At 45.2% G+C, this 19,547-nt stretch overlaps 1 protein-coding gene across 1 annotated transcript in view; it reads right to left on the bottom strand.

Annotated features, from left to right (window-relative positions):
• Positions 1 to 544: 544 nt before the first annotated feature.
• The window catches only part of mical3b (microtubule associated monooxygenase, calponin and LIM domain containing 3b), a gene marked incomplete at its 5' end in the record, with an annotated part of 63,131 nt that continues 44,128 nt past the window's right edge, over positions 545 to 19,547 (bottom strand). Inside the window, 9 exons of the mRNA XM_083757413.1 lie at positions 545 to 735; positions 1,408 to 1,481; positions 2,413 to 2,512; positions 6,799 to 6,849; positions 6,950 to 7,043; positions 7,510 to 7,617; positions 8,555 to 8,605; positions 18,649 to 18,723; positions 19,199 to 19,293. Coding sequence (XP_083613539.1) covers positions 551 to 735; positions 1,408 to 1,481; positions 2,413 to 2,512; positions 6,799 to 6,849; positions 6,950 to 7,043; positions 7,510 to 7,617; positions 8,555 to 8,605; positions 18,649 to 18,723; positions 19,199 to 19,293 — 833 coding nt within the window. The 3' untranslated portion in view covers positions 545 to 550. The remainder of the gene's footprint in view (positions 736 to 1,407; positions 1,482 to 2,412; positions 2,513 to 6,798; positions 6,850 to 6,949; positions 7,044 to 7,509; positions 7,618 to 8,554; positions 8,606 to 18,648; positions 18,724 to 19,198; positions 19,294 to 19,547) is intronic.

Here is a 19,547-nt window from a genome sequence, read left to right as displayed (position 1 = left end):
ACCAATGGAGACCCAACCCTCTGGACAGTATGTTAGGACCAATGGAGACCCAACCCTCTGGACAGTATGTTAGGACCAATGGAGACCCAACCCTCGGGACAGTATTTCAGGCCCAGTGGAGACCCAACCCTCGGGACAGTATTTTAGGCCCAGTGGAGACCCAACCCTCGGGACAGTATTTTAGGCCCAGTGGAGCCCTAGGTCTCAGGACAGTATTTTAGGACCAATGGAGACCCAACCCTCGGGACAGTATTTCAGGCCCAGTGGAGACCCAACCCTCGGGACAGTATTTCAGGCCCAGTGGAGACCCAACCCTCGGGACAGTATTTCAGGCCCAGTGGAGACCCAACCCTCGGGACAGTATTTTAGGACCAATGGAGACCCAACCCTCGGGACAGTATTTCAGGCCCAGTGGAGACCCAACCCTCGGGACAGTATTTTAGGACCAGTGGAGACCCAACCCTCGGGACAGTATTTCAGGCCCAGTGGAGACCCAACCCTCGGGACAGTATTTTAGGACCAGTGGAGACCCAACCCTCGGGACAGTATTTTAGGACCAGTGGAGACCCAACCCTCGGGACAGCATGATGGCCTCCAGATCGCGGTCCTCCTGGTGTTCCTGCAGCCGTTGCTCCTCCAGCAGAGACACCAGGGCGTCCCTCTGCTCCACCACCTCCAACATCTCCTCCAGGATCAGGCGCTCCTCAGCCAGCTCCGCCTCCTGCTTCAGGTGGTCTGAGAGAGAGAGAGAGAGAGAGAGAGAGAGAGAGACTTACTGCAGGAGACGCGTTTACATATATATATAGTTGTATAATTCTAACAATGTCTGTCTGTCTGTCTGAAACACTGACGTAGCTCCTCATTGCCTGCACCAATCACTCCCAGTTTTGCTGCTCTAAATATGACGACTTACGGGATATTTTGGTTAATAAGATGTCTTATATCTGTGGGGATTTCCTAGATTTAAATGACTATGTAAAAATGGAGATATGTTTTGCCAAAGGGACTTTTGTTGTGGCAGATTTTATTTGTCAAGCTTGGGAAAGAAGACAGAGTACTCTGTATACATCTGAGGTGTAATATAATGTATTATGTAATGTAAACATGCTGTAAATGTGTGAATTATGTAATGTAAAACATGCTGTAAATGCATTTGTATAATGGTGTCTAATTAACCCATGAGGGTTAATTGGGCACATTGTGTGCAGGACACGGAAATAAATAAACAATCATCATCATCATTAGTTCATTACACAGCACATACAGTATACCTCTACAAACGTTTAATTGTGCCTAAAGTGACAGCTTCCCTGTTCTTTTCCTCTTTTTTTAACCTTCTGTTTATTGAATTTTAAGTGTTTTTTCTTTAACAAAATCATAAATAAATTGACAGTGACATAAACATACCATCCACAGCCATCCTCTCCCTCAGCTTCTGCTGCAGGCGGCTCTGTCTGTCTTCCAGTTCCAACTCTCGGGCACTGAGGAAGTTACAGTCGCAGTTAAATTACAGCAACACATTCATCGGTCACCTATGATCACAAAAAAGTATGGTGAGGCAGCTTTTTGCTTCTATGGCCCAACAGCCTGGAATAAACTTCCATTCGAGCTCAGACACGCACCCTCTGTAGACATTTTTAAATCTCAACTCAAGACTCACCTCTTCACCCTTGCTTTTAGTTGAGTTTTATTTTTATTTTTTTATGTGTTTTTATTTATTTTATGTTCTTATATTCGGTTTTGTTCTCTGCTATTGTTCTATCATTTTAACTACTTGTGTTTTATTGTATTTTATTTTTGTGTCCTGCCCTGTGAAGCACTTTGAGCTGCATTTATGTATGAAAAGTGCTATACAAATAAAGTTTATTATTATTAAAGTTTATTATGACGAGCTACAGTATCGAGTACATTTCTCCGACTAAAAGCTACGTAGGCTGCGGAGTTAGTTCAGTCAGATAAATTATACTCGAGGGGTTTCATGCTGTGCTCAAGGGCGCACTCATATACTCAAGGGGTTAATATGCTGCATTACTATGTGGGTGTATTCAGTCATTCACTGACGTGGCAGTCAGCTGACCAATATTGGGCGGGCTACTTAAGCTCACTAGACTGCACGCTTCTTCCTGCCTGCCTTCTGCTTATGATTCCTGGTGGCTGTTATGTGATGTTTGCTCCCACCACCACCCCAGCACCACCGGTGGGCTCTGTTATTTATGTTTTATTGTATATCTATCTCCCTGCTCTTTATGTTTAGTGATGGTGTTTGATTGTGCCGAGCAGGGAGAAAAATGTAGCATGCCGAGATTAAATATTATATGCACACAGCTTGTGTTCATTCATTCATTCGATAATAAATATTGGTTAAATCTATTCGTGAGTTGTCTGACTGAACTGACGGGTATATATACTCACAATATGGTCAGCTCAGACTCGTAGCGCACCAGTGTGTTCTTCTGTTGTACCAGGTGGAACCACTGCTGCATCAAGGCAGGGCTGTCCATCTTACCCATCCCTACAGGGGTGACAAACACAGTCCATTTTACCCATCCCTACAGGGGTGACACACAGTCCATTTTACCCATCCCTACAGAGGTGACACAGTCCATTTTACCCATCCCTACATAGGTGACACAGTCCATTTTACCATCCCTACATAGGTGACACAGTCCATTTTACCCATCCCTACAGAGGTGACACAGTCCATTTTACCCATCCCTACAGAGGTGACAAACACAGTCCATTTTACCCATCCCTACAGAGGTGACACAGTCCATTTTACCCATCCCTACAGAGGTGACACACAGTCCATTTTACCCATCCCTACAGAGGTGACACAGTCCATTTTACCCATCCCTACAGAGGTGACACAGTCCATTTTACCCATCCCTACATAGGTGACACAGTCCATTTTACCCATCCCTACAGAGGTGACACACAGTCCATTTTACCCATCCCTACAGAGGTGACACAGTCCATTTTACCCATCCCTACAGAGGTGACAAACACAGTCCATTTTACCCATCCCTACAGAGGTGACACAGTCCATTTTACCCATCCCTACAGAGGTGACAAACAGTCCCTTTTACACATCCCTACAGGGGTGACACAGTCCATTTTACCCATCCCTACAGAGGTGACACACAGTCCATTTTACCCATCCCTACAGAGGTGACACAGTCCATTTTACCCATCCCTACAGAGGTGACACAGTCCATTTTACCCATCCCTACAGAGGTGACACACAGTCCATTTTACCCATCCCTACAGAGGTGACACACAGTCCATTTTACCATCCCTACAGAGGTGACAGTCCATTTTACCCATCCCTACAGAGGTGACACACAGTCCATTTTACCCATCCCTACAGAGGTGACACACAGTCCATTTTACCATCCCTACAGAGGTGACAGTCCATTTTACCCATCCCTACAGAGGTGACACACAGTCCATTTTACCATCCCTACAGAGGTGACACAGTACATTTTACCATCCCTACAGAGGTGACACAGTCCATTTTACCCATCCCTACAGAGGTGACACAGTCCATTTTACCCATCCCTACAGGGGTGACACACAGTCCATTTTACCCATCCCTACAGAGGTGACACACAGTCCATTTTACCCATCCCTACAGAGGTGACACAGTCCATTTTACCCATCCCTACAGAGGTGACACAGTCCATTTTACACATCCCTACAGAGGTGACACACAGTCCATTTTACCCATCCCTACAGAGGTGACAAACACAGTCCATTTTACCCTGCATCCCTACAGAGGTGACACAGTCCATTTTACCCATCCCTACAGAGGTGACAAACAGTCCATTTTACCATCCCTACAGAGGTGACACACAGTCCATTTTACCCATCCCTACAGAGGTGACAAACAGTCCATTTTACCATCCCTACAGAGGTGACAAACACAGTCCATTTTACACATCCCTACAGAGGTGACACACAGTCCATTTTACCCATCCCTACAGAGGTGACACAGTCCATTTTACCCATCCCTACAGAGGTGACACACACAGTCCATTTTACCATCCCTACAGAGGTGACACAGTCCATTTTACCATCCCTACAGAGGTGACAAACACAGTCCATTTTACACATCCCTACAGAGGTGACACACAGTCCATTTTACCCATCCCTACAGAGGTGACAAACACAGTCCATTTTACCCTGCATCCCTACAGAGGTGACACAGTCCATTTTACCCATCCCTACAGAGGTGACACAGTCCATTTTACCCATCCCTACAGAGGTGACAAACACAGTCCATTTTACCCATCCCTACAGAGGTGACACAGTCCATTTTACCCATCCCTACAGAGGTGACACACAGTCCCTTTTACACATCCCTACAGGGGTGACACAGTCCATTTTACCATCCCTACAGAGGTGACACACAGTCCATTTTACCCATCCCTACAGAGGTGACACAGTCCATTTTACCCATCCCTACAGAGGTGACACAGTCCATTTTACCCATCCCTACAGAGGTGACACACAGTCCATTTTACCCATCCCTACAGAGGTGACACAGTCCATTTTACCCATCCCTACAGAGGTGACACAGTACATTTTACCCATCCCTACAGAGGTGACACAGTACATTTTACACATCCCTACAGAGGTGACACAGTCCATTTTACCCATCCCTACAGGGGTGACACACAGTCCATTTTACCCATCCCTACAGAGGTGACACACAGTCCATTTTACCCATCCCTACAGAGGTGACACAGTCCATTTTACCCATCCCTACAGAGGTGACACAGTCCATTTTACCCATCCCTACAGAGGTGACACACAGTCCATTTTACCCATCCCTACAGAGGTGACAAACACAGTCCATTTTACCCTGCATCCCTACAGAGGTGACACAGTCCATTTTACCCATCCCTACAGAGGTGACAAACACAGTCCATTTTACCCTGCATCCCTACAGAGGTGACACAGTCCATTTTACCCATCCCTACAGAGGTGACAAACACAGTCCATTTTACACATCCCTACAGAGGTGACACACAGTCCATTTTACCCATCCCTACAGAGGTGACAAACACAGTCCATTTTACCATCCCTACAGAGGTGACAGTCCATTTTACCCATCCCTACAGAGGTGACAAACACAGTCCATTTTACCATCCCTACAGAGGTGACAGTCCATTTTACCCATCCCTACAGAGGTGACAAACACAGTCCATTTTACACATCCCTACAGAGGTGACAGTCCATTTTACCCATCCCTACAGAGGTGACAAACACAGTCCATTTTACCCATCCCTACAGAGGTGACAAACAGTCCATTTTACCCATCCCTACAGAGGTGACACACAGTCCATTTTACCCATCCCTACAGAGGTGACACAGTCCATTTTACCCATCCCTACAGAGGTGACACAGTCCATTTTACACATCCCTACAGAGGTGACAAACACAGTCCATTTTACCCATCCCTACAGAGGTGACACAGTCCATTTTACCCATCCCTACAGAGGTGACAAACACAGTCCATTTTACACATCCCTACAGAGGTGACACAGTCCATTTTACCCATCCCTACAGAGGTGACAAACACAGTCCATTTTACACATCCCTACAGAGGTGACACAGTCCATTTTACACATCCCTACAGAGGTGACACAGTCCATTTTACCCATCCCTACAGAGGTGACACAGTCCATTTTACCATCCCTACAGAGGTGACACAGTCCATTTTACCCATCCCTACAGAGGTGACAAACACAGTCCATTTTACCCTGCATCCCTACAGAGGTGACAAACACAGTCCATTTTACCATCCCTACAGAGGTGACAGTCCATTTTACCCATCCCTACAGAGGTGACAAACACAGTCCATTTTACACATCCCTACAGAGGTGACAGTCCATTTTACCCATCCCTACAGGGGTGACAAACACAGTCCATTTTACCCATCCCTACAGAGGTGACACGGTCCATTTTACCCATCCCTACAGAGGTGACAAACACAGTCCATTTTACCCATCCCTACAGAGGTGACAAACACAGTCCATTTTACCCTGCATCCCTACAGAGGTGACAAACAGTGAGAATGGTGGCTGTAGGGTTGCAAAACCGGGAATATTCAAAGGTCGACATGATGGTTTAAGGTAATATATAGGAATTAAACTGATTTGCTCAAGTTGTACTTATACCATATCCATAAGCAGACAAAATTGCAAACCATTATATTTCTTCAAAATTGCAAACCATTATGAAGTGAAATTCCCACTTCCTTGATGGAAACAACTCATTGCAACCGTTGGGGCTTCTGCTGTAATGTGAACAGGTTCCGTCCATCCGGACGTCATAGGGAATCCAACCGACGCATCCATAGGTACACGTCCTAGTGCATCCTCAATGATATCAGGCGAGAGAATAATATTCTGACTTTTTTCCTTTTTTTATTTTTGAGTGAGCCTCTAAGGCCACCGTACGCTTCGCTCTTCATTCATATTAGTGTCTCGTTCACTAGCCTGTTAGCGCGTCAGAAGGAATGCCTGAGCGCTCTCCGTGGTTTTGATCTGATGGATATACTAAGCTCGTCATTTCTGTCTTCTCATCCGCCTCTCGTTCAAAATATGAGCGCTTTGGAGCTTTTAGCGATATAATATAATCGAGAGCAAGGTAAGCTAGCAAAAATATTTAAGCGGCCATGTTTTCCCGGCACCCCAGAGCTCCTATTTTGAAGGAATCCCGGGAATGATTGTGTTAACGCGATCTGCACTCACTCACCGCCCAGGTGAATTATTGTGTTAACGCGTCACTCACCGCCCAGGTGAAGGTCCAACACTGGATCCTCATTGGAGTCTCCCCAGTAGTCTGTAAGAGAGTACATACAGTATAACATGTGTATGTGAGTTCACGCACGCACATGCACAGTTGCACACACACACACACACACCCCTGTGTGTTTATTTACCTGCTTCTCCCCTCAGAGCCTTCTCCACAGCCACGCCCCTCTCCTCCAGCTGTCGCTGTTTCTCCTCCACCTGCTCCAACTGTCTCTGGATGATCTGAGCACACACACACACACACACACACACACACACACACACACACACACACACACACACACACACACACACACACACACACACACACACACACACACACACACACACACACACACACACACACACACACACACACACACACACACACACACACACACACACACACACAACTGTTGTTTTAGTCATAGTCTTTTGAATAGTTTTCACTGTTTTAGTCACATTTTAGTCACCTGGAATGGTTTAGTTTTAGTCTACTAAATATCATAAGATTTTGGTCGACTAAGGGCCTTGATGCCGTCGCAATGGCTGATTTTACACTTGCTGAAAACGGCCGATCTACAAGCTCACAACGCGTCGCGCGCTGTGAGTTTGTAGATCTGCTATTTTCAGCATGCAACCAAGTGTAATATGACTTATACTGGATCTCTAGTCCACTAGTCCCTTCCTAACATCTAGTTTTTTCTACCTGGGCCTTGTGCAGTCTCTTGAGCTGTTCCTGTCTGGCCTGCCTGCGAGCCGCTCTCTGAACCCGCCGTGTGATCCTGGCGTCCAGCTCCTCCTCGGCGGCCTGGCGGTGGTCCTGGCGGAACAGGGTCTCTGTGACGGTGATGTCCGACGGCTCCGTGGCACGCAGAGCCACGCTCAACACCTCCGTGCTGCACGAAGAGTCCCCCGACCCCCCCTCCTTCACCGACCGCCTCTGTGAGGACAGAGCACCAGAATATGTTTTATTTAACCCATTTAGACCACAGGACCTACACAAATTATTAGTTTTATCCTATAGTTTTATTAGAGTTTTATCCTATAGTTCTATTAGAGTTTTATTAGAGTTTCTATGTCAGTGGTTCTGAAGATTTTTCATGTCACGCACCCCAAGAATTATGAGAATTTGGCCGCCGACCCCCATCTGAAAATATATTGTCCCAGGGAGCCCCTCTCCCAGGGAGCCCCTCCCCCAGAAGCAAAGATATGAGTTAAACATGTTCCAGGGAGCCCCTCTCCCAGAAGCAAAGATATGAGTTAAACATGTTCCAGGGAGCCCCTCTCCCAGAAGCAAAGATATGAGTTAAACATGTTCCAGGGAGCCCCTCTCCCAGAAGCAAAGATATGAGTTAAACATGTTCCAGGGAGCCCCTCTCCCAGAAGCAAAGATATGAGTTAAACATGTTCCAGGGGGCCCCTCTCCCAGAAGCAAATATATGAGTTAAACATGTTCCAGGGAGCCCCTCTCCCAGAAGCAAATATATGAGTTAAACATGTTCCAGGGAGCCCCTCTCCCAGAAGCAAAGATATGAGTTAAACATGTTCCAGGGAGCCCCTCCCCCAGAAGCAAAGATATGAGTTAAACATGTTCCAGGGAGCCCCTCTCCCAGAAGCAAATATATGAGTTAAACATGTTCCAGGGAGCCCCTCCCCCAGAAGCAAAGATATGAGTTAAACATGTTCCAGGGAGCCCCTCTCCCAGAAGCAAAGATATGAGTTAAACATGTTCGCTCTGAAAGAATATGTACCTTAATGGCGTACGCTCGCTTAAAAGCCAGAGCATGAGCAACGTACGGAGGCTTGGAAAAACAAAGAACAAGGATTAGTCAACTCCGTAGAGGGGGTGGGGGGGGTAAGGGGGGGGGGTAAGGGAAGAGATTAAATGAACTGAATACTGTAGTGTAGTTACAGTAGGACAAATCCAAGATCACTTCACTGTCTTCATCCTTAAAAGGGCGTTTCAAACTGGAAGCGAGGAACGCAGGCGTTGTAGCCTGGATCAACGACAGGTCTGCTCCAGGTCTGCTCCAGAGCGGCGCGGCGGCGCCACAACGCAAGCGTAAAAAAGAAACCCAGCTAAACAGAATCCAGGTCTGGTGAGTGGCGGGGGGAGTGTGCACGTCACGAGCACGCACGCAACAAATTCACGGGACCGCGCCCATGTAAATACGCTTGCGTTGTGACGTTATCGCACCGCGACTGCTCCGCGCAAAAACGCAGCTCTCATTGAAAATGAACTATAGGCTCGTTTTATCGCTTCACGTTTGAAAGGCCCTTTAGATGAAACATAAAGTAGCTTCTCTTACTTGAAACATTTGCAAGTTGATTCCCAGAAAGCACAACATGATAGTAATTGTAGTAATTAGTTGTCTAAATTAAATGTTATAAGTTGTCAAAGAATGTAACCGTTATTGAACTAAAAAACTATGTTAACTAAGCGTCTAGTCTACTACAGAGTTCATTAACTATCACCATTACATTACCTCCTGTTTCTCTACCTCTACAGTCACTACAGAGTTCATTAACTATCACCATTACATTACCTCCTGTTTCTCTACCTCTACAGTCACTACAGAGTTCATTAACTATCACCATTACACCTCCATTACCTCCTGTTTCTCTACCTCTACAGTCACTACAGAGTTCACCATTACACCTCCATTACCTCCTGTTTCTCTACCTCTACAGTCACTACAGAGTTCACCATTACACCTCCATTACCTCCTGTTTCTCTACCTCTACAGTCACTACAGAGTTCACCATTACACCTCCATTACCTCCTGTTTCTCTACCTCTACAGTCACTACAGAGTTCACCATTACACCTCCATTACCTCCTGTTTCTCTACCTCTACAGTCACTACAGAGTTCACCATTACACCTCCATTACCTCCTGTTTCTCTACCTCTACAGTCACTACAGAGTTCACCATTACACCTCCATTACCTCCTGTTTCTCTACCTCTACAGTCACTACAGAGTTCACCATTACACCTCCATTACCTCCTGTTTCTCTACCTCTACAGTCACTACAGAGTTCACCATTACACCTCCATTACCTCCTGTTTCTCTACCTCTACAGTCACTACAGAGTTCACTATTACACCTCCATTACCTCCTGTTTCTCTACCTCTACAGTCACTACAGAGTTCACCATTACACCTCCATTACCTCCTGTTTCTCTACCTCTACAGTCACTACAGAGTTCACCATTACACCTCCATTACCTCCTGTTTCTCTACCTCTACAGTCACTACAGAGTTCACCATTACACCTCCATTACCTCCTGTTTCTCTACCTCTACAGTCACTACAGAGTTCACCATTACACCTCCATTACCTCCTGTTTCTCTACCTCTACAGTCACTACAGAGTTCACCATTACACCTCCATTACCTCCTGTTTCTCTACCTCTACAGTCACTACAGAGTTCACCATTACACCTCCATTACCTCCTGTTTCTCTACCTCTACAGTCACTACAGAGTTCACCATTACACCTCCATTACCTCCTGTTTCTCTACCCCTACAGTCACTACAGAGTTCACCATTACACCTCCATTACCTCCTGTTTCTCTACCTCTACAGTCACTACAGAGTTCACCATTACACCTCCATTACCTCCTGTTTCTCTACCTCTACAGTCACTACAGAGTTCACCATTACACCTCCATTACCTCCTGTTTCTCTACCTCTACAGTCACTACAGAGTTCACCATTACACCTCCATTACCTCCTGTTTCTCTACCTCTACAGTCACTACAGAGTTCACCATTACACCTCCATTACCTCCTGTTTCTCTACCTCTACAGTCACTACAGAGTTCACCATTACACCTCCATTACCTCCTGTTTCTCTACCTCTACAGTCACTACAGAGTTCACCATTACACCTCCATTACCTCCTGTTTCTCTACCTCTACAGTCACTACAGAGTTCACCATTACACCTTCATTACCTCCTGTTTCTCTACCTCTACAGTCACTACAGAGTTCACCATTACACCTCCATTACCTCCTGTTTCTCTACCTCTACGGTCACTACAGAGTTCACCATTACACCTCCATTACCTCCTGTTTCTCTACCTCTACGGTCACTACAGAGTTCACCATTACACCTCCATTACCTCCTGTTTCTCTACCTCTACAGTCACTACAGAGTTCACCATTACACCTCCATTACCTCCTGTTTCTCTGCCTCTACAGTCACTACAGAGTTCACCATTACACCTCCATTACCTCCTGTTTCTCTACCTCTACGGTCACTACAGAGTTCACCATTACACCTCCATTACCTCCTGTTTCTCTACCTCTACGGTCACTACAGAGTTCACCATTACACCTCCATTACCTCCTGTTTCTCTACCTCTACAGTCACTACAGAGTTCACCATTACACCTCCATTACCTCCTGTTTCTCTGCCTCTACGGTCACTACAGAGTTCACCATTACACCTCCATTACCTCCTGTTTCTCTACCTCTACGGTCACTACAGAGTTCACCATTACACCTCCATTACCTCCTGTTTCTCTACCTCTACAGTCACTACAGAGTTCACCATTACACCTCCATTACCTCCTGTTTCTCTACCTCTACAGTCACTACAGAGTTCACCATTACACCTCCATTACCTCCTGTTTCTCTACCTCTACAGTCACTACAGAGTTCACCATTACACCTCCATTACCTCCTGTTTCTCTACCTCTACAGTCACTACAGAGTTCACCATTACACCTTCATTACCTCCTGTTTCTCTACCTCTACAGTCACTACAGAGTTCACCATTACACCTCCATTACCTCCTGTTTCTCTACCTCTACGGTCACTACAGAGTTCACCATTACACCTCCATTACCTCCTGTTTCTCTACCTCTACGGTCACTACAGAGTTCACCATTACACCTCCATTACCTCCTGTTTCTCTACCTCTACAGTCACTACAGAGTTCACCATTACACCTCCATTACCTCCTGTTTCTCTGCCTCTACAGTCACTACAGAGTTCACCATTACACCTCCATTACCTCCTGTTTCTCTACCTCTACGGTCACTACAGAGTTCACCATTACACCTCCATTACCTCCTGTTTCTCTACCTCTACAGTCACTACAGAGTTCACCATTACACCTCCATTACCTCCTGTTTCTCTACCTCTACAGTCACTACAGAGTTCACCATTACACCTCCATTACCTCCTGTTTCTCTACCTCTACAGTCACTACAGAGTTCACCATTACACCTCCATTACCTCCTGTTTCTCTACCTCTACAGTCACTACAGAGTTCACCATTACACCTCCATTACCTCCTGTTTCTCTACCTCTACAGTCACTACAGAGTTCACCATTACACCTCCATTACCTCCTGTTTCTCTACCTCTACAGTCACTACAGAGTTCACCATTACACCTCCATTACCTCCTGTTTCTCTACCTCTACAGTCACTACAGAGTTCACCATTACACCTCCATTACCTCCTGTTTCTCTACCTCTACAGTCACTACAGAGTTCACCATTACACCTCCATTACCTCCTGTTTCTCTACCTCTACAGTCACTACAGAGTTCACCATTACACCTCCATTACCTCCTGTTTCTCTACCTCTACAGTCACTACAGAGTTCACCTATTACACCTCCATTACCTCCTGTTTCTCTACCTCTACAGTCACTACAGAGTTCACCATTACACCTCCATTACCTCCTGTTTCTCTACCTCTACAGTCACTATAGAGTTCACCATTACACCTCCATTACCTCCTGTTTATCTACCTCTACAGTCACTACAGAGTTCACCATTACACCTCAATAACTCCTGTTTCTCTACCTCTACAGTCACTACAGAGTTCACCATTACACCTCCATTACCTCCTGTTTCTCTACCTCTACAGTCACTACAGAGTTTACACCTCCATTACCTCCTGTTTCTCTACCTCTACAGTCACTACAGAGTTCACCATTACACCTCCATTACCTCCTGTTTCTCTACCTCTACAGTCACTACAGAGTTCACCATTACACCTCCATTACCTCCTGTTTCTCTACCTCTACAGTCACTACAGAGTTCACCATTACACCTCCATTACCTCCTGTTTCTCTACCTCTACAGTCACTACAGAGTTCACCATTACACCTCCATTACCTCCTGTTTCTCTACCTCTACAGTCACTACAGAGTTCACCATTACACCTCCATTACCTCCTGTTTCTCTACCTCTACAGTCACTACAGAGTTCACCATTACACCTCCATTACCTCCTGTTTCTCTACCTCTACAGTCACTACAGAGTTCACCATTACACCTCCATTACCTCCTGTTTCTCTACCTCTACAGTCACTACAGAGTTCACCATTACACCTCCATTACCTCCTGTTTCTCTACCTCTACAGTCACTACAGAGTTCACCATTACACCTCCATTACCTCCTGTTTCTCTACCTCTACAGTCACTACAGAGTTCACCATTACACCTCCATTACCTCCTGTTTCTCTACCTCTACAGTCACTACAGAGTTCACCATTACACCTCCATTACCTCCTGTTTCTCTACCTCTACAGTCACTACAGAGTTCACCATTACACCTCCATTACCTCCTGTTTCTCTACCTCTACAGTCACTACAGAGTTCACCATTACACCTCCATTACCTCCTGTTTCTCTACTCTACAGTCACTACAGAGTTCACCATTACACCTCCATTACCTCCTGTTTCTCTACCTCTACAGTCACTACAGAGTTCACCATTACACCTCCATTACCTCCTGTTTCTCTACCTCTACAGTCACTACAGAGTTCACCATTACACCTCCATTACCTCCTGTTTCTCTACCTCTACAGTCACTACAGAGTTCACCATTACACCTCCATTACCTCCTGTTTCTCTACCTCTACAGTCACTACAGAGTTCACCATTACACCTCCATTACCTCCTGTTTCTCTACCTCTACAGTCACTACAGAGTTCACCATTACACCTCCATTACCTCCTGTTTCTCTGCCTCTACAGTCACTACAGAGTTCACCATTACACCTCCATTACCTCCTGTTTCTCTACCTCTACAGTCACTACAGAGTTCACCATTACACCTCCATTACCTCCTGTTTCTCTGCCTCTACAGTCACTACAGAGTTCACCATTACACCTCCATTACCTCCTGTTTCTCTACCTCTACAGTCACTACAGAGTTCACCATTACACCTCCATTACCTCCTGTTTCTCTACCTCTACAGTCACTACAGAGTTCACCATTACACCTCCATTACCTCCTGTTTCTCTACCTCTACAGTCACTACAGAGTTCACCATTACACCTCCATTACCTCCTGTTTCTCTACCTCTACAGTCACTACAGAGTTCACCATTACACCTCCATTACCTCCTGTTTCTCTACCTCTACAGTCACTACAGAGTTCACCATTACACCTCCATTACCTCCTGTTTCTCTACCTCTACAGTCACTACAGAGTTCACCATTACACCTCCATTACCTCCTGTTTCTCTACCTCTACAGTCACTACAGAGTTCACCATTACACCTCCATTACCTCCTGTTTCTCTACCTCTACAGTCACTACAGAGTTCACCATTACACCTCCATTACCTCCTGTTTCTCTACCTCTACAGTCACTACAGAGTTCACCATTACACCTCCATTACCTCCTGTTTCTCTACCTCTACAGTCACTACAGAGTTCACCATTACACCTCCATTACCTCCTGTTTCTCTACCTCTACAGTCACTACAGAGTTCACCATTACACCTCCATTACCTCCTGTTTCTCTACCTCTACAGTCACTACAGAGTTCACCATTACACCTCCATTACCTCCTGTTTCTCTACCTCTACAGTCACTACAGAGTTCACCATTACACCTCCATTACCTCCTGTTTCTCTACCTCTACAGTCACTACAGAGTTCACCATTACACCTCCATTACCTCCTGTTTCTCTACCTCTACAGTCACTACAGAGTTCACCATTACACCTCCATTACCTCCTGTTTCTCTGCCTCTACAGTCACTACAGAGTTCACCATTACACCTCCATTACCTCCTGTTTCTCTGCCTCTACAGTCACTACAGAGTTCACCATTACACCTCCATTACCTCCTGTTTCTCTACCTCTACAGTCACTACAGAGTTCACCATTACACCTCCATTACCTCCTGTTTCTCTACCTCTACAGTCACTACAGAGTTCACCATTACACCTCCATTACCTCCTGTTTCTCTGCCTCTACAGTCACTACAGAGTTCACCATTACACCTCCATTACCTCCTGTTTCTCTACCTCTACAGTCACTACAGAGTTCACCATTACACCTCCATTACCTCCTGTTCCTCTACCTCTACAGTCACTACAGAGTTCACCATTACACCTCCATTACCTCCTGTTTCTCTACCTCTACAGTCACTACAGAGTTCACCATTACACCTCCATTACCTCCTGTTTCTCTACCTCTACAGTCACTACAGAGTTCACCATTACACCTCCATTACCTCCTGTTTCTCTACCTCTACAGTCACTACAGAGTTCACCATTACACCTCCATTACCTCCTGTTTCTCTACCTCTACAGTCACTACAGAGTTCACCATTACACCTCCATTACCTCCTGTTTCTCTACCTCTACAGTCACTACAGAGTTCACCATTACACCTCCATTACCTCCTGTTTCTCTACCTCTACAGTCACTACAGAGTTCACCATTACACCTCCATTACCTCCTGTTTCTCTACCTCTACAGTCACTACAGAGTTCACCATTACACCTCCATTACCTCCTGTTTCTCTACCTCTACAGTCACTACAGAGTTCACCATTACACCTCCATTACCTCCTGTTTCTCTACCTCTACAGTCACTACAGAGTTCACCATTACACCTCCATTACCTCCTGTTTCTCTACCTCTACAGTCACTACAGAGTTCACCATTACACCTCCATTACCTCCTGTTTCTCTACCTCTACAGTCACTACAGAGTTCACCATTACACCTCCATTACCTCCTGTTTCTCTACCTCTACAGTCACTACAGAGTTCACCATTACACCTCCATTACCTCCTGTTTCTCTACCTCTACAGTCACTACAGAGTTCACCATTACACCTCCATTACCTCCTGTTACTCTACCTCTACAGTCACTACAGAGTTCACCATTACACCTCCATTACCTCCTGTTTCTCTACCTCTACAGTCACTACAGAGTTCACCATTACACCTCCATTACCTCCTGTTTCTCTGCCTCTACAGTCACTACAGAGTTCACCATTACACCTCCATTACCTCCTGTTTCTCTACCTCTACAGTCACTACAGAGTTCACCATTACACCTCCATTACCTCCTGTTCCTCTACCTCTACAGTCACTACAGAGTTCACCATTACACCTCCATTACCTCCTGTTCCTCTACCTCTACAGTCACTACAGAGTTCACCATTACACCTCCATTACCTCCTGTTTCTCTACCTCTACAGTCACTACAGAGTTCACCATTACACCTCCATTACCTCCTGTTTCTCTACCTCTACAGTCACTACAGAGTTCACCATTACACCTCCATTACCTCCTGTTTCTCTACCTCTACAGTCACTACAGAGTTCACCATTACACCTCCATTACCTCCTGTTTCTCTACCTCTACAGTCACTACAGAGTTCACCATTACACCTCCATTACCTCCTGTTTCTCTACCTCTACAGTCACTACAGAGTTCACCATTACACCTCCATTACCTCCTGTTTCTCTACCTCTACAGTCACTACAGAGTTCACCATTACACCTCCATTACCTCCTGTTTCTCTACCTCTACAGTCACTACAGAGTTCACCATTACACCTCCATTACCTCCTGTTTCTCTGCCTCTACAGTCACTACAGAGTTCACCATTACACCTCCATTACCTCCTGTTTCTCTACCTCTACAGTCACTACAGAGTTCACCATTACACCTCCATTACCTCCTGTTTCTCTACCTCTACAGTCACTACAGAGTTCACCATTACACCTCCATTACCTCCTGTTTCTCTACCTCTACAGTCACTACAGAGTTCACCATTACACCTCCATTACCTCCTGTTTCTCTACCCCTACAGTCACTACAGAGTTCACCATTACACCTCCATTACCTCCTGTTTCTCTACCTCTACAGTCACTACAGAGTTCACCATTACACCTCCATTACCTCCTGTTCCTCTACCTCTACAGTCACTACAGAGTTCACCATTACACCTCCATTACCTCCTGTTTCTCTACCTCTACAGTCACTACAGAGTTCACCATTACACCTCCATTACCTCCTGTTTCTCTACCTCTACAGTCACTACAGAGTTCACCATTACACCTCCATTACCTCCTGTTTCTCTACCTCTACAGTCACTACAGAGTTCACCATTACACCTCCATTACCTCCTGTTTCTCTACCTCTACAGTCACTACAGAGTTCACCATTACACCTCCATTACCTCCTGTTTCTCTACCTCTACAGTCACTACAGAGTTCACCATTACACCTCCATTACCTCCTGTTTCTCTACCTCTACAGTCACTACAGAGTTCACCATTACACCTCCATTACCTCCTGTTTCTCTACCTCTACAGTCACTACAGAGTTCACCATTACACCTCCATTACCTCCTGTTTCTCTACCTCTACAGTCACTACAGAGTTCACCATTACACCTCCATTACCTCCTGTTTCTCTACCTCTACAGTCACTACAGAGTTCACCATTACACCTCCATTACCTCCTGTTTCTCCACCTCTACAGTCACTACAGAGTTCACCATTACACCTCCATTACCTCCTGTTTCTCTACCTCTACAGTCACTACAGAGTTCACCATTACACCTCCATTACCTCCTGTTTCTCTACCTCTACAGTCACTACAGAGTTCACCATTACACCTCCATTACCTCCTGTTTCTCTACCTCTACAGTCACTACAGAGTTCACCATTACACCTCCATTACCTCCTGTTTCTCTGCCTCTACAGTCACTACAGAGTTCACCATTACACCTCCATTACCTCCTGTTTCTCTACCTCTACAGTCACTACAGAGTTCACCATTACACCTCCATTACCTCCTGTTTCTCTACCTCTACAGTCACTACAGAGTTCACCATTACACCTCCATTACCTCCTGTTTCTCTACCTCTACAGTCACTACAGAGTTCACCATTACACCTCCATTACCTCCTGTTTCTCTACCTCTACAGTCACTACAGAGTTCACCATTACACCTCCATTACCTCCTGTTTCTCCACCTCTACAGTCACTACAGAGTTCACCATTACACCTCCATTACCTCCTGTTTCTCTACCTCTACAGTCACTACAGAGTTCACCATTACACCTCCATTACCTCCTGTTTCTCTACCTCTACAGTCACTACAGAGTTCACCATTACACCTCCATTACCTCCTGTTTCTCTACCCCTACAGTCACTACAGAGTTCACCATTACACCTCCATTACCTCCTGTTTCTCTACCCCTACAGTCACTACAGAGTTCACCATTACACCTCCATTACCTCCTGTTTCTCTACCTCTACAGTCACTACAGAGTTCACCATTACACCTCCATTACCTCCTGTTTCTCTACCTCTACAGTCACTACAGAGTTCACCATTACACCTCCATTACCTCCTGTTTCTCTACCTCTACAGTCACTACAGAGTTCACCATTACACCTCCATTACCTCCTGTTTCTCTACCTCTACAGTCACTACAGAGTTCACCATTACACCTCCATTACCTCCTGTTTCTCTACCTCTACAGTCACTACAGAGTTCACCATTACACCTCCATTACCTCCTGTTTCTCTACCTCTACAGTCACTACAGAGTTCACCATTACACCTCCATTACCTCCTGTTTCTTCTCATCGTCCTTTATCACAACTCTCTGAATGCCAGACGCCAGGTCAAACAACTCCAAACGCAGCTTTGGAAACAAATCAAGTGTAACGGTTAATTATTGATTATTGGTTAACTATTGATTTACAAAATGTCTCTGAGTTAATCATTCTAGTGTCCGCAGTAAGCCCGATGATTAGATAGATATCTAATGTCAGATGATTAGATAGATATCTAATGTCAGATGATTAGACAGATATCTAATGTCAGATGATTAGATAGATATGTAATGTCAGATGATTAGATAGATATCTAATGTCAGATGATTAGATAGATATCTAATGTCAGATGATTAGATAGATATCTAATGTCAGATGATTAGATAGATATCTAATGTCAGATGATTAGATAGATATCTAATGTCAGATGATTAGATAGATATCTAATGTCAGATGATTAGATAGATATGTAATGTCAGATGATTAGACAGATATCTAATGTCTGGGCAGCCTTACATTGGTTCTAGGGTGTTATCGTAGTGCTGGTCTGGGGTCAGTACTTACATTGGTTCTAGGGTTCAATGAGCATCTCTGCACGACGGTAGAACAAGCCAGCTCCGACTCATCTGTGCAACTCGGACTCCCCCTTAACACGGAAACTGGAGAGAAAGAGAGGACACTGTAAATATAGACATATCTCACTACAATTGAGTGTTAAAGAGTGCCGTGATTTCTGTATTATTTCATGTGTTTATGAGGTGACAGTACTTCATTAGAGCCCTCGGTGTGGTTGTTATGTCATGTGTTTATGAGGTGACAGTACTTCATTAGACCCCTTGGTGTGGTTGTTATGTCATGTGTTTATGAGGTGACAGTACTTCATTAGAGCCCTTGGTGTGGTTGTTATGTCATG

Source organism: Protomyctophum parallelum (genome assembly GCF_964188405.1).
Source record: "Protomyctophum parallelum genome assembly, chromosome: 22".
NCBI lineage: Eukaryota > Metazoa > Chordata > Actinopteri > Myctophiformes > Myctophidae > Protomyctophum > Protomyctophum parallelum.
Note: the sequence above shows the minus strand (reverse complement) of the source record. Positions and strands in the feature narration are given on the sequence as shown.